The sequence below is a fragment of the Propithecus coquereli genome, unplaced genomic scaffold (genome assembly GCF_000956105.1).
Source record: "Propithecus coquereli isolate 6110/MARCELLA unplaced genomic scaffold, Pcoq_1.0 Scaffold777, whole genome shotgun sequence".
In the NCBI taxonomy this organism is placed as follows: Eukaryota; Metazoa; Chordata; class Mammalia; order Primates; family Indriidae; genus Propithecus; species Propithecus coquereli.
In genome coordinates, this window is record NW_012153918.1 from 236,904 (window position 1) to 251,631 (window position 14,728).

Genomic DNA, 14,728 nt, shown 5'->3' on the forward strand with positions numbered 1-14,728 from the left:
GCTCAAATCCGTCTCTCTAAGCTGGGAGCTGAGTTGGGTTTTATAAGCATAGGGTAATGAGACATGATCTGATTGGATCTTGCAATGGGGGTGATGCCGGGGCTCGATCTGATTGGATCCTGGGTCCTGCCATGCTGTGTCCACTTCTTAATTTAGTACCCGCTTTCCGTGCAGTGGAGCACTTAGGTTCCACCTATGGTGCAGTTATATGTGTCCATCGTGTGTGAGTGTGTGTGTGTGTGTGTGTGTGTGTGTGCGTGTGTGAAGGCTACACAAGAAATCATTAACAGGCATTATCTGTGAAAAGTGCTTGCTAAGAACTGGAGGGTGGGCGCCTGCATTGAGGGAAGGCATTTCATTATTTCATTGCATAACTACTTCCTTAATCAAGAGTTAATATTACCCATTTGAAAAGTTAAATTTTTTAGAGAATTCAAAAGACCAGTAGAGGAGTAGGTGAAAACAGAAGCAGTTTAAGAGACAGAGAGGCTCCCTGGGGAAAGAGAAACGGAGGAGGTCATGACACAGACACCCCCAAGAGCAGAGAATACAGGCTCACCGAAATTGTTGGTGAGCAAGGGTAGAAGAGGGAGCCCCTCGTCCCCACCCAAAGCGGGCTTTGTAGGGACCACAACAGGCTAATGCAGATGGAGCCTGCTAGGAAGACATTCTCGAAACCCCAGCTCCAAGCACAGCACCTGACCTATGACAGATGATCAAGAAGTGTTTGACAAATTCATTCACTTGGCGTCTATTTATTGATTGTTTTATTACGTTCCAGGAGCTTTCTTTAATGAACCAAACAGTTTTTTTCGTGAGTGCAATGAATGAGAGGACAGCTCAGGTGCAGGCATCCAAATGCCCTATCGAGGGCTGGGACCGCCAGGCCTCCCTGCCTGGGAAATGCCATGTGGCTCAGTCTGGGCTGGGAGGGGACACTAGGGAGATGTCCCAGTGACGGTGAATCCCTAGTGGCTGCTCTATCTCCTTACCCACCCCCTGATCCCAAAGGACACCCCCTCGCCCAAAGAACAGGTCTCAGGAGGCAAAGAGTAGAAACAAAATAATTAGCATCTTGCTCCTTAACAAAGAGCCACGGGGAAGGAGTCCCTCAGAGTCCCCAAACTACAAATATCCTGCTGTGCCCTGGCCCCACCCCACTCACCTGCCCCAGGCTGGGGGGGACATGAGAGTCTCTCCCAGAGACAGCAGACTCGTCCCAGCCATCACAGTTGAGTGGTCTCCCACCCCCTTCCGGGGGACTTAGCGCTGACCGCAGCATCCTCTGGTGGCCAGTGGAGAAGGCGGCTTGCTGAACCCCTCCTCTTGGTAATGACACCCTGGTGAGCAAGTGAGAGATGGGCAAGGGTTTGAGCTGGGAGTGTAGGGGCTGGGGGAGAGGAATCCGTTGCCTTCCTGGATCAGAGAGAGAGAGAGTGCACTGAGATCAATTCTGGACTCCGAATGGACAAAGTGCAGAGAGGGCAGACCTTCTGCGGCAAGACAGGTAGAGGAAACACACTTAGAGTCTTCCATCTTGGAACACCTGCACAAATCGTACAGACATTGCAAAACAGGTTTCTTTCATACAGTGGTTCTCCTAGTGTGATCCATGGGCCTGCAGCACCAGCATCCCCTGGGAACTTTCTAGAAGTGCTGGTTCTCCAGCCCCACTGCACACACTCCAGGGAAGGGCGGGGGCAGTGCCCAGCTCTCTCTGTTTTCACAAGCCCTCCAGGTGACTCTGATGCATGCTCAAGGTTGGGAACTGCTGCTCTAGTGCAAACCAAGTTGACGACCGAGGACTGTTGCAAAAGCGTGGCCAGGAAGAGAATCACAGGGTCTGTGCAGCCCAGAGAAACCTGAGCATTGCATTACAAAAACCTCAAACCCAACTCTTAAAAGCAACATAGGGCTTTGCTGGAGGTCTCTTGGGATTACCTAGGAGGAGACTATGCTGTTAACCTTCCTAAAAGCCCCCTTTTATGACCTCCTCCACCTTCTGAGGGTCCTGCTCTTCATAGCAGCTGTTAAATTTCTCCCTCGCTCTCACGACACCTTGGGGTCATCCATAATCTTTCTTATACAGACCTACACAGACCTATCTATATACTGTGTTCACCCATTCACATTCTGACCTCACTTCAGCAAACCTTAAATCTTTCTGGAGACTACTATTCCTTTCAGGAAGATTAACATTTCAAATGCTCGCAATCGAATATTTTTTTTCCCTTGCATGCGTTAACAGCACAGTTTAGCTTTGAAATGTCTCATTTCGTAAATGAGTGAAAGTGGCTATACTTAGGAAATGGAGTATGAGAGAGTGAAAATAAATCTAAATTCAGATTAGACACCAGGCACTTGCAAGCTGAGTGCCCCTGGCAACTCTTCTTAGCTCATCTTCTCCTTGCAAATTGGTGCCAACACCATCTTTCTCTTGGAGTTGTTGTGAGATCTACACATAAAGAACCAGGCTCCTAAAAAGGTTCATCCTGTGGCAGATATCATCACTGCTGAAGTCAAAATAAAGTCTCTAAATTTAACGTTTTATTTGGAATACAAGAATTGCTACTTGGGGCATACATGCAGCCCAGGTGGTCTTCGGGATGCCCAAAGAACAAAGAGAAGGTTGGGGTTTACGAAAAAGAGAAATGTCACCTGTGGTCTTGAAAGATAGTTCATTGGTATTAGTTAAGTTCTGGGGAGCTCCGACTGGGGAGCCATGGCGGTGGGTAAAATTAGTCTTAGAGTTGCAGCAGGTTCTTTACAACAGGCAGTTTCAGTTGCTGGATGTGCAGAGAATTATGTTTTTTGGAGCAATGTTATGTGCCCCGAGTGCTTTCTCTTCAGGGCTCTCAACTTTGTTTTAGTTGGATACGACAAGAATGACCCAATTCACTATTCGGCCATAAAAAAAGAAAAAGAATGAAATCATGTCTTTTGCAGCAACATGGATAGAACTGCAGACCGTTGTCTTAAGGGAAGCAACTCAGATACAGAAAGACAAATATTGCGTGTTCTCATCAGTGGGAGCTGAACAGTGTGTACACACGGACATTGGGTGTGCAAAGATAGACCACAGAAGCTCAGGGGTGGGGGATGGGAGGGGAGTGGACGATGAGAAATTACTTAATGTGTACAATGTATGTTATTTGGCTGATGGATATCCTGAATTCACCACTACACAATCTATCCATGTAACAAAATTACACGTATACCCCATGAATGTATACAAGTGAAAAAATCGATTTTAATTTTAAACTTTTTTTAAAAATTTAAAAAAAGAATGACCCAGTTTATATGATCAGTTTTGACACCATTAAATTCCTCTGACATAGTCTTGTCAGCAATTGGTTTTAAAAGGTAGGGCCCTAACCAGGTAAAAAGTGAGTTGAGCAAAGGGGAAAATCCTCTCTTTGCTGGAAAGAGACAATATTAGGTTTCACAAGAACATGGTAAGTCATGCATGCCATGGTGTCTCTTACTTTTTTCCTATGTTATCTATTTATCACAAGAGAAATAGATAGTGCCTGGCACCTAACACATTCTCCGTAACTGTTCATTAAGTGAAATAAAGGATAAATATCCACTGGGGGATGAGAATTTTAAAAGGCAAATGCAGCCACGCTTTGGTGGTCTTGAATGGATGCAGTAAAAAGTTGCATTCTGTGGGCTTTTGACATGAAGTTGGCTCTAAGTCCCAAACTGCTAAAGCAGGAAGAGTTCAACCGTCGCCTCCGACTGTGAAAGCTCTCTTTAAAGCCTCCACTTAACCAGCTTTGGGGGCCCACCCATGATCTCTCTTTCTTCTGAAACTAGACTCATTGCTGTCCCTGATGCTGAATGGTCATGGTTAGAAGGCTGCTCACTAGCTCACCCAAGCATTTCTGCTTTCTTCAGTTCAGTTGAGTCATTTTAAGTAAATCTCAAACCTGATTGTGCTGGTTGTAGTTTCTACTGCAACTGCATCATTTCATTAAATACTGTGTAAATAAAAGGACTACAAAATGGGAGGGAAGGAAGGAAGGACAGAAGGAGGGAGAGAAGAAGGAAGGAGGGAGGGAGGAGGAAGGAAGGAAGGAGGAAGGAAGGAAGGAAGGAGGGAAAGAAGGAAGGAGGGAGGGAGGAAGGAAGGAGGGAGGAAAAAAGAAAAAGGGAAAGATACGGTTTTGGTGGTTCTCACCACCAAAGAAATGCACATGAGGTAATGCATGTGTTAATTAGCTCAATTTAGCCACTCCACAATGTATACATATTTCAAACCATCATGTTGTACACCATAGATACATACAATGTTTTTGTCGATTTAAATTTAAAAACAAGTAAATTTTCTTTAAAATTGCGGTCAAATGAGATGTGAGCAAGATATAGTGAGAACAATTTGGGTGTAAAACTGTAAAAATCTGAAAAGCTTCTGCACCCAGATTGTTTTTGCAAGAATCCCTAATTTCTTGTTCCACCTTAATGAAACAAACTAGAACACAGCCTGTAGCCTGTGTGTGTGGCTTAGGCAACAAAGCCCACAGATCCGCCACTGATGCAACCACACTCAGAGAAAAGGGCTTTGGTGCTCTTCAAAGCATGGTGGATGCTTGAATGTCCACAGTTAAAATGTTAGAGGTCTGTTTGTACGGGTGTGTGTTTCCACCCTTTAACAGGCTTTTCAATATTGGTCCTGGCCATAACAGATGAGGGGGAATCTACCGTAGCGATCACGTGGTTGCAAATGATAGTGTCCCTGATAAATTGGGAGGTCCTTGGAGGCAGAGGGGGAGTGTTGTTCATCATTATGTCCTCAGTCCTGAATGCATCATTTTTGCTTGTTTACTTAGTGGGTTGTTCATGTTATTGTTTTAATAGCTAAAAAAAAATGTATATTTTTATCATGTATAACATGTTGTTTTGAAATATATATAACATTGTAGCATGGCTGAATTGAGCTCATTAACATATGTGTTACTTCATGTGCAAATGAATCCTGCCTTAAAATAGTTGGACTCGCCATTTTTTGACTCTATGATTGTACAAAAATGATACGCAGTCTATAGAAACTGTACCTGAAATACCCATACGATCATTCTGTTTTTCACTTTCAGTACGATACTCAATAAATTACATGAAGCTGGGTGCGGTGGCTTATCCCGGTAATCCTAGCACTTTGGGAGGCCGAGGCGGGGGCCTTGATTGAGTTCAGGAGTTCGAGACCAGCCTGAGCAAAAATGAGACCCCCCGTCTCTACTAAAAATAGAAAAAAATTAGCCAGGCATGGTGGCACGTGCCTGTAGTCCCAGCTACTCAGGAGGCCGAGGCAGGAGGATCGCTTGAGCCCAGGAGTTTGAGGTTTCAGTGAGCTATGATGATGTCATTGCACTCTAGCCTGGGCAACAGAGCGAGACTCTGTCTCTAAATAAATAAATACATACAGACATAACATGAGATAGTCAATACTTCATTATAAAATAGACTTTGTGTTAGATGGTTTTGCCCAACAATAGGCTAATGGACATGTTCTGAACACATGTAAAGTAGGCCAGGCTAAGTTATGATGTTCGGTAGGTTAGATGTATTCAATGCCTCTTTGACTTAAAACATTTTCAACTTACAATGGGTTTATTGGGATGTGATCCCATCGTAAGTCAAGGAGCATTTGTACTTATTTTTTGGCATGGTGAGAACACTTACAATCTACTGTCTCTTAGCAATTTTCCAGAATACAGTACACTGCTGTTAACTCTAGTGGCCGTGTTGTACAATAGATCTCTTGAACTTATCCCTCCTGTCTAACTGAAGTTTTGTGTCCTTTGACCCTCCTCTCCCTGACACCCTCCCCCTCCCCCAGCCTCTGGTAACCACCATTCTACTCTCTGCTTCTATGAGTTTAACTATTTTAGATCCACATATAAATGAGATCATTCTTTTTCTTTATGTGTCTGGTTTATTTCACCTGACATAATGTCCTCGAGGTTCACCCGTGTTGTTGCGAATGATAGGGTCTCCCTCTCTTCTGAATGAACAGTATTCCACCGTGTATGTAGACCCCATTGTCTTTATCCGTTCATCTGATTTTAACAGATGCTAAAAGCAATTGCTGGTGGAAGGGCTAAAGGGAAGGAGGGAGGGAGGAAAGAACAGAGGGAGGGGCATCAGGAAAGGAAGAGAAGGAAGACAAGAAAATAGTCAGGTTCCCTTTACTGTATATAGGGTTTTGGTTCAGGTTTGATTCTGCTTGATTTTGTTTTCTACAAAGCTCCACTTCGCTGAAGAGAAAGAACGGTGTTTATAAACACACCCAATTTGACTATAAATAATTAAGTTAGGTCTTTGGGACACTGACTATCTGTGACTATCTATACATGGATAACTTGGCTTGGGGAGAAACAGAAACCCACTGAAGATGGTTTGCTGATAGCTTAACGCAAAGGATTTGATGCATTTTCACAGAACCCTAAAGGTCTCTGTGGGAAGCTGGGACCGGAGCACCATCTCTGACTCCCAATTTTATATGACTTCCCTCCCCTTTTTGTCCCCAGTAGACAGGCTGCATATGGAACCAGAAAACCAAACAGCAGTGTCAGAATTTATCCTCCTGGGACTCTCAGGAAAGCCACAGCATCAAGCCCTCCTCTTTGGGATGCTCCTGTCCATATACCTGGTCACCATCTTTGGGAACCTCCTCATCAGCCTGGCCATCGTCACGGACTGTCGCCTCCACACGCCCATGTACTTCTTCCTCTTCAACCTCTCACTCGTCGATGTCTTTTTGTCCTCCACCACCGTCCCCAAGATGCTGGTGAACATCTACACCCGGAGCGGGGCCATTCCGTTTGCAGGCTGCCTTACCCAGATGTACGCCTTCCACCTGTTCGGGACCATGGACAGCTTCCTCCTGGCCGTGATGGCCATCGACCGGTACGTGGCCATTGTCCACCCACTGCAATACTTGGTCCTCATGAGCCCCCGTGTCTGCGGGCTGCTGCTGGGGGTGCCGTGGGTGGTCACAAACCTGCAGTCTCTCGTCCACACCTGTCTCATGGCTCAGCTGACCTTCTGCGCCAGCTCCGAAATCTCCCACTTCTTCTGTGACCTCATGCCCCTGCTGAAGCTCTCCTGCTCAGACACTCACACCAACGAGCTGGTGATCCTTGCCTTTGGCATCGCCATGGGGGTCAGCCCTCTTTCCTGCATCCTCCTCTCTTATTTCTGCATTTTCCGGGTGGTCTTTAAGATTCCTTCTGCTCAGGGCAAGTGGAAAGCCTTCTCCACGTGTGGTTCGCACCTCACAGTGGTGTCACTGTTCTATGGGACCATCTTTGCTGTGTACTTACAACCCACATCCCCCACTTCCTCCCAGAAAGACAAGGCGGCCGCCCTGATGTGTGGCGTTGTCATCCCCATGCTGAACCCCTTCATCTACAGCCTAAGGAACAAGGACATAAAGGCAGCCCTGAGGAAGCTCATCGCCAAAGCCGCCTCCTCTCGGTCCTAGGGCAGAACAGGTATTGAGTGCCCACCATGTCCGAGGACCACTGTTGGTCCTGGGCTCAAGGGTTCCTCCTGCCTCAGCCCCCCTGGGATACAGCCACTAACCCTAGCTAATCTTTTTTGTAAACATGGGGTCTCGCTATGTTGCCCAGGCTGGTCTTGAACTCCTGACCTGAAGCAATCCTACCCCTGCCCTCCAGGAATTCAGAGCCTATCGAGGAATAGAGACGTGTAAATAAATCCTTATAGTACAATGTAGTAAATATGTCATAAAGAGATAAATGAAGTGCTATGGGTTCCCAAAAGGGCAGTGTGCATATTTCCTGTGATCTATGTCCCCCATGAAGATCAGAGTAGCAGGGAAGATGTCAAAGGGGCCTTCGATGAGCCCTCTCTGGGATATCAGGCTTTTAGCATTGCTATGTGGGATAATACTAGTCAAACAAAAGCTGTGGCTACACACTCACTTTAATAGTGACAAAGACAGCCCGTGTTAGCCAGTTACATCACGTATGTGTTGGGGAAGAGCTTTGAAAATGTCTGCTGAGGTTGGCGCACTTGCTATTCTCTTAGGCACCCACCAGCCTCAGACTCTCAGGGAGTCTTGAAACCTCCACTGGTGGCTGTGGTTTTGTGTGGCAATTGCTGTCATCAACAGGTTGGCCAGTCCTCTGTCCTTGGATTATAAAGGATGCTGGCACTCGGTTCATGGAGATTCTCATTCAATGGATCTGACATTGGGCCCTGGGATCTGCCTTTGTTTTTTTTTGTTGTTGTTGTTTTTTTTTTTTTTTTTGAGACAGGGTCTGGCTCTGTCGCCCAGGCTGGAGTGCAGTGGCACAATTATAGCTCACTGCAACCTCAGTTTCCTGGGCTCAAGGGATCTTCCTGCCTCAACCCCCAAGTAGCAGGGATATAAGCCTGGCTGGTTTTTTTATTATTATTATTTTTTTGTAGACATGGGGTCTTGTTATTTTTCCCAGGCTGGTCTCAAACTCCTGGCTTCAATCAATCCTCCTGCTTCAGCCTCCCAAAGCGCTAGGATCACAGGCATGAGCTACTGCCCCAGCCTTGGATCTATCTATCTGCCCTTTTGACATGCTTTCCAGGTGGCTCTGATGCAAAGTTCACAAATCACAGTTTAGGGACACAGGCCCTGGTCTAGCTCCAAAATCTACATGTTTCCTGTGACATATTGGGTTCACCTGACTCTGAACTCAGTATGATTCTACAAGCACAATCGGCAACAGCAGATCACGTGGCCTGGAGTGCTTAGAAAGCTAGCATTGTGGGTTCAATTGTGTTCCCCCCAAAAAAGATATAGAAGAGTCTTATCACGGAGGACCTCAGAATGTGACCATATTTGGAGATAATCAAGTTGCAATGAGGTCATTAGGGTGGGTCCTAATCCAGTATGCCTGGCGTCCTTGTAAAAGGGGAAATTTGGACACAGGCATGCACTTAGGGAGAATGCCACAGGAAGACAGAGGCAGAGACGGGGGTGATGCTTCCACAAGCCAAGGAATGCCAGACATTGCCAATAAACCACCAGAAGCCAGGAGAGAGGCGTGGAAAAGATTCTCCCTCCTTTGCAAAGACTATGTCCAGATACATTCTCTCAAGTTTAACCATGTGTTCTGGTTAAGAGACTCTGGGCTACAACTGGAGAAAAAGGGGAAGGATTTAAATTGCATGGATTCATTGGCTGGGGTATCAGCATGATGACAATATCGATGCTGACAGCTGAGATTTACGTACAATGCTACAATGCTGCCTTCTCTATATGCGCCATCTCTTTAAATCTTTTTTTTTTTTTTGAGACAGGGTCTCGCTCTGTCACTCAGAATAAAATGCAGTGCTGTCATCACAGCTCACTGCAAACTCAAAATCCTGTGCTTAAGCGATTCTCCTGCCTCAGCCTCCCAAGTAGCTGGGACTATAGGTGTGCACCACCACATTCAGCTAATTTTTCTATTTTTCGTAGAGACGGGGTTTCACTCTTGCTCAGGCCCATCTCAAATTCCTGACCTCAAGGGATCCTCCCACCTCGGCCTCCTAGAGAGCTGGAATTACAGGCATGAGCCAACGTGCCCATCCTCATCAAATCTTAAATAACATCCCTACGAGGTAGGTAATATAACCCCCCCTTTTTTTTTGTAAATGAAGAAACTGAGGCTTGAGAAGTAAAGCTACCAGTAAGTGGTAGCCAAGGTTCAAACAGAGGACCTATCTCAGAGCCCCAGATCTTGATGACACAATATTTTTTCAAATTTGGAGACTAAAGCAGGGTTCCAGACTATAGTTTAGAGGCTAAATCCAGCCCTCAATCTTTTTATATGACCTATAAGTTAAGACATTTTAACATTTTTAATGGTTAAAAATAATTAAAAGAAAAAGCATATCCATGACAGATTTAAAGTATCTAAAATTCTAATTCTAGAGCCCATAAATCATCACAGTGGTCCATGAACCAGAAGCATCTTCGTGGGAGCTCTTTAGAAATGAAGGCTCAGACTCTATCCCAGACCAATAGGTCATAATTTTATCAACATCCCCAGGGCATTCATACCATCCTTAAAGTTTGGGCATCACTGGGGCAAGGCATGGTGGCGCACACCTGTAGTCCCAGCTATTCCAGAAACTGAGGTGAGAGGATCCCTTGAGCACAGGAGTTCGAATCTAGGGTGGACAGCATAGTGATAATCCCATCTCTTTAAAAAATTAAATTAAATAATGTTTGAGCATCACTGGGCAATATGGGGAGGGATCCTGCAGAAAACCGGGACCCAAATAGGCTTTAGCGTCAGAGATATAGGAGAACCGGTTCCGGGGTGCTTCTCTAGCCCCTGCTATGGGCATGGTCCTGTCTGGAAGGGACGGTCCAAACTCTCCGCTCAGACTGCTTTGAAAGAATTGAAGCTACAGTTACAGGAAGTGGACACCAGGTGGCGATAGTGCCATGTCACAAAATGGATTTAAGGAGCCTCTTTTTTTTTTTTTTTTTTTTGTCAGAGACATGTATTCCAGCTGTAAACTGGCCTAGTTTCACCGGCATGGGTTGTTCCACAGAGCAGAGGGAACCATGACAAGGTGTATTTAAGTAGGGAATGAGGAAAGCCTGTCCCTCACAACAAACGGGCTGGTGAGACATACCACAGATTAGAAGTCAGCAAATTGTTTCTGTCAAGGTCCAGATAGTAAATATTGTCAGCTTTATGGACCCTACCGTCTCTGTTACAATGACTCGACTCTGCTGCTGCAGGGCCAAAGCAGCCATAGATGACACATCAAGGAATGGACCTGGCTGTGTATCAATAAAACTTTATTTATAAACACTGAAACTTAAATTTCATATCATGTGACATGTCACAAAATATAATCTTTTTGTTTCCAATCTTTTTTTTTTTTTTTTGAGACAGAGTCTTATTCTGTCACCCAGCCTGGAGAGTGCAGTGGCATCATCATAGCTCACTGCAGCCTCAAACTCCTGGGCTCCAGTGATCCTCCTGCCCCAGCCTCCAGAGTAGCTGGGACTACAGGCATTTGCCACCATGCCTGGCTAATTTTTCTATTTTTTTTTTGTTGTTGTTGTTAGAGACGGAGTCTTGCTCTTGCTCTTACTCAGACTGGTCTCAAACTCTTGGTCTCAAGCCATCCTCCCACCTCAGCCTCCCAAAGTGCTGGGGAGGCAGGGCTTGGAGGACGGAAGGTGGATACCCTGGCAGGAGTGGCCAGAAGCCACTTCCCACAAAGCGTGAGAAAGACTCGCTAAGGTTTGGGCTGAAAATCCCAGAGGGGCAGCTCTACTCCCCAAAAGTCCATTTGCCAGGAACTTGTTGGGGGATGGGGGATGCTTTCATCTCTGTAAACCCGTGTGGTTTTGGGAGGTCCCCAACACCACTCTCAGCTTCAGTGGTTCACTAGAAGGACTCACAGAACTCAGCAAAGTTATCATACTCATAGTTTATTACAGCAAAAGGACACAGATTAAAATCTGTTGAGGTGAAAGTCACACAGAAGCAGCGTCCAGGAGACACCAGGCATGAGCGTCCAGTTGTTTTCTCCCAGTGGAGTCGAGCAGACAGTGCTTAATTCTTGCAGCAATGATGTGTAATGATACGTGCAGCAGGCCTGCGGCTGATGAAAGGGGACACTCTGGTGACAGGGCGTGGGGGGAAGTGGCTGGGGATGCCCCCTGTGCACCTCAGCTTCAGCTCTATAGCTGCCTGACCCGACTTTTCCAAGGGTCACTGAGAGGCTCTGGCCAGGCAACGCCGCACCACTGACTGCCATGCAGGTGAGACCACGCGCCACCTCAGGAAGCTGCTTCATGACAGTTCAATCACTCCAGCTCTTTAATGCCCCCCTCATGGACATCTTCAGGCAGCCTCTTCTTCCCTGGCTCCTCTGAGGTTTGACTCCTGGCCAGGGACGCCTGCACAGCCTGCAGCACTCACCGCCTTAACCTGGAAGTTGCTAGACATAACTGAGCCTCAGGTGTGGAAACCACGGGGAATGACAGCAAAGGGTGGAGAAAGCTTGGGGTCTGCTCTGTCTTCCCTCCCTCAGGAACTGAGGACTACGGGGAGCTGGCAGGAGGAGGGACTCAGCCTCACGGACACATGCCCCACCCTTTGTAGCCTGATAACTGCAGGATTTGGTTTTCCCCTTGGACAGATGAGGGACCTGTCCTCGTCTATGTTTGGGATGCCCCACAAGCCAACCCTGAGTACAAGTAGTTTATTTGGGAAACAAACAGGAAATGCTGGAAGTGGAGTGGATATGGGAGACAGGGAAGGGAAGGAAGTCAGTAAAAATGTAGCAATAAGTGCATTTCCAGTGTGGGCAGCTGGAGCTCAGTGCAGTGGGGACCCCTAGGGGGCAGTGTAGAGCACACACCTCAGCCGTCCCAGAGGAGGGGTGGAGGAGCTGGGGTATTTATCCACCAACTCCCATCGGCCGCTGCTCAAACCTGACCAGTCCCTCCTCTTGCATTTGGTCTTTCAACAAATCTGTGCGTGTGCCAGGGGCTGGTTTATCCATCAGGCACCAAAAGGACAGTAGTACATCAGGCCTGCTGGCAATGAGAACATCTGGGGGAAAGAAAATATAAATACACGCATGTGCACACGCACACACACGCACGCACACACACACACACACACGCACACACACAGGCTCCAAAACCTGTACAGTATCAAGCAACATCCAGAAGAGTAAGAAAACAAACATCCTTAAGTGCGAAACTTAGTATTGATAACCATTTTATTAAACACAATTTGCAGAAAATGTGTTCTCACTTATCAAGAATTTCTGACTGCTAAGAAAGAGTCATAGCCAATGGTGAATTAAACGGGCCACGTGTAAGCAAATAAAGGCAACAGGAAAACCTGTCAAAAAGGTTTATTAAAAATAATAATAAATATTTGTGTGGCATGTGGATGTTATATGGGTGGGGCCAAGGGCTGTTCTCACCCCCACATCAGCCACTCGGCTCCTCTGAGGCTCTCGGTACCCGAACGGGACCCTAGTCCTGCAGCCCCTGGACTTGTGAAGAAGTGTGGTCTTGACTCACAACCTCCTTTTTGTCAGCAGCTGCCTCAAAGGCATCTGGGCAGGGATCTGATAGGGACAAGGGTGCACCCCACCCTTTCCCAAACTGACTCCTCCCAAACACACATATCTGAGAAAAATGAACATCACCTAAGAGATGTGTAGGACACCAGCAAGTGTACCAACATATGCATAACGGGAGTCCCAGAAGGAGAGAAGAGAAAGGAGCAGGAATAATATCTGAAGCAATAATGGCTAGAAAACTTCCCGACATTAGTCAAAGACACAAATCTACATATCCAAGAATCTCAACAAATTCCAAGTACAATTGACCCATAGAGACACACACGAGACACATTATAACCAAACACACAACCTCCTCTGTCCAGGCCTCTTGGACACTCCCTCCTATGTAGGCCTCCGCCACATGACACCTGATCTCCTACCTGAACGTTCAGCAATGAACAAGATAGACAGGCATCACCTGGTGAGCCCCACTCTTAACAAGAAGGCAGATAAACTAGAACAAACCACTGGAATTGTTATTCAATCTGTGGCAAGTGTTAGAAGAAAGGAAACGGAGTGATATAATAATTACTAGACAGCAGTAGTGGACAGTGAAGCCATCCCAGGAGGTACCACTGGACCTAAAGAGTGAGAGAGAGGCAGCCTCCAATGAACCTGGGCTTCCCAGGCAGAAGGAACCATGTGTGCAAAGGACCTGGGACAGGAACAGTTTGATGTAAGGGAGGACCATGGTCAGTGAATAGGACAGCAAAAGAGATGAGATCAGAAATCTTGTTAGATCATGGTGGAAATCTGGATTTTACTCTACATGGGGTGAGCAGTCATGGGAAGACAGAAGTGTGCCCATAATCTGATTTCAGTTGGAAGTCCACTCCAGGTGCTGTATGGAGAATGGAACATAGGAGCGAGGCAGGTTATAGTTTTTTCAAGACGAACACAGCAGTATCTCCCATCCCATATCCACTGCCCAAGGTCACCCTGACATGCCTCCTATTAAAAAAGGTGGGATCTATGTCCCCTCTCCTTCAATCTGGTGCCAGAAGTGACACAGAGTGACACCAGAGACTGGGTCAGAAAAGGTAGCACGGCTTCTGCCTTGTTCACTTTCAAAGCTCTGGGTGGTCATCTAAGAAGTCTGACTACCCCAAGGCCGCCACGCTGGGAGGAAACCTGGGCCACATGGAGAGGCCCACGTAGGTACCCTAGTCCACAGATCTAGTCCACAGCCCCAGCAGAGGTCCCAGCCAAGAACTGGCATCCATTGCAAGGCCTATGAGTGAAGATGCCTCTGGATGATTCAAGCCCCCCCCCATTTTTTGAGTCACCCCTATCCTTGGAGTCTTCCCAGCTGAGGAATAAAGCCAAGCAATGCCAGCTCTGCTTGTCCAAATTCCCACCCCACAGCATCTGTGAGCATCATAAAAATGCTGTTAGACACCACTAAGTTTGGGGATGGTTTGTTAGACAGTAGTAGTTAACGGGAACTGGGGAGTGAGAGAATTGGGCGGGGGAGGGAGAGGCAAGGGTGACATCAGCTGGGCGCGGTGGCTCACGCCTGTAATCCTAGCACTCTGGGAGGCTGAGGCCGGAGGATCGCTGGAGGCCGGGAGTTAGATACCAAACTGAGTAAGAGCGAGATCGCGTCTCTACTAAAAATAGAAAAAAT

At 46.7% G+C, this 14,728-nt stretch overlaps 1 protein-coding gene across 1 annotated transcript; it reads left to right on the plus strand.

The window, feature by feature from the left end:
* Nucleotides 1-6,544: 6,544 nt before the first annotated feature.
* LOC105825087 (olfactory receptor 1I1) lies at nt 6,545-7,486 on the plus strand. Its single transcript, XM_012662767.1, has one exon. The coding sequence runs from the start codon at nt 6,545-6,547 to the stop codon at nt 7,484-7,486; it is 942 nt and encodes a 313-aa protein (XP_012518221.1).
* The last annotated feature ends 7,242 nt before the right edge of the window (nt 7,487-14,728 follow it).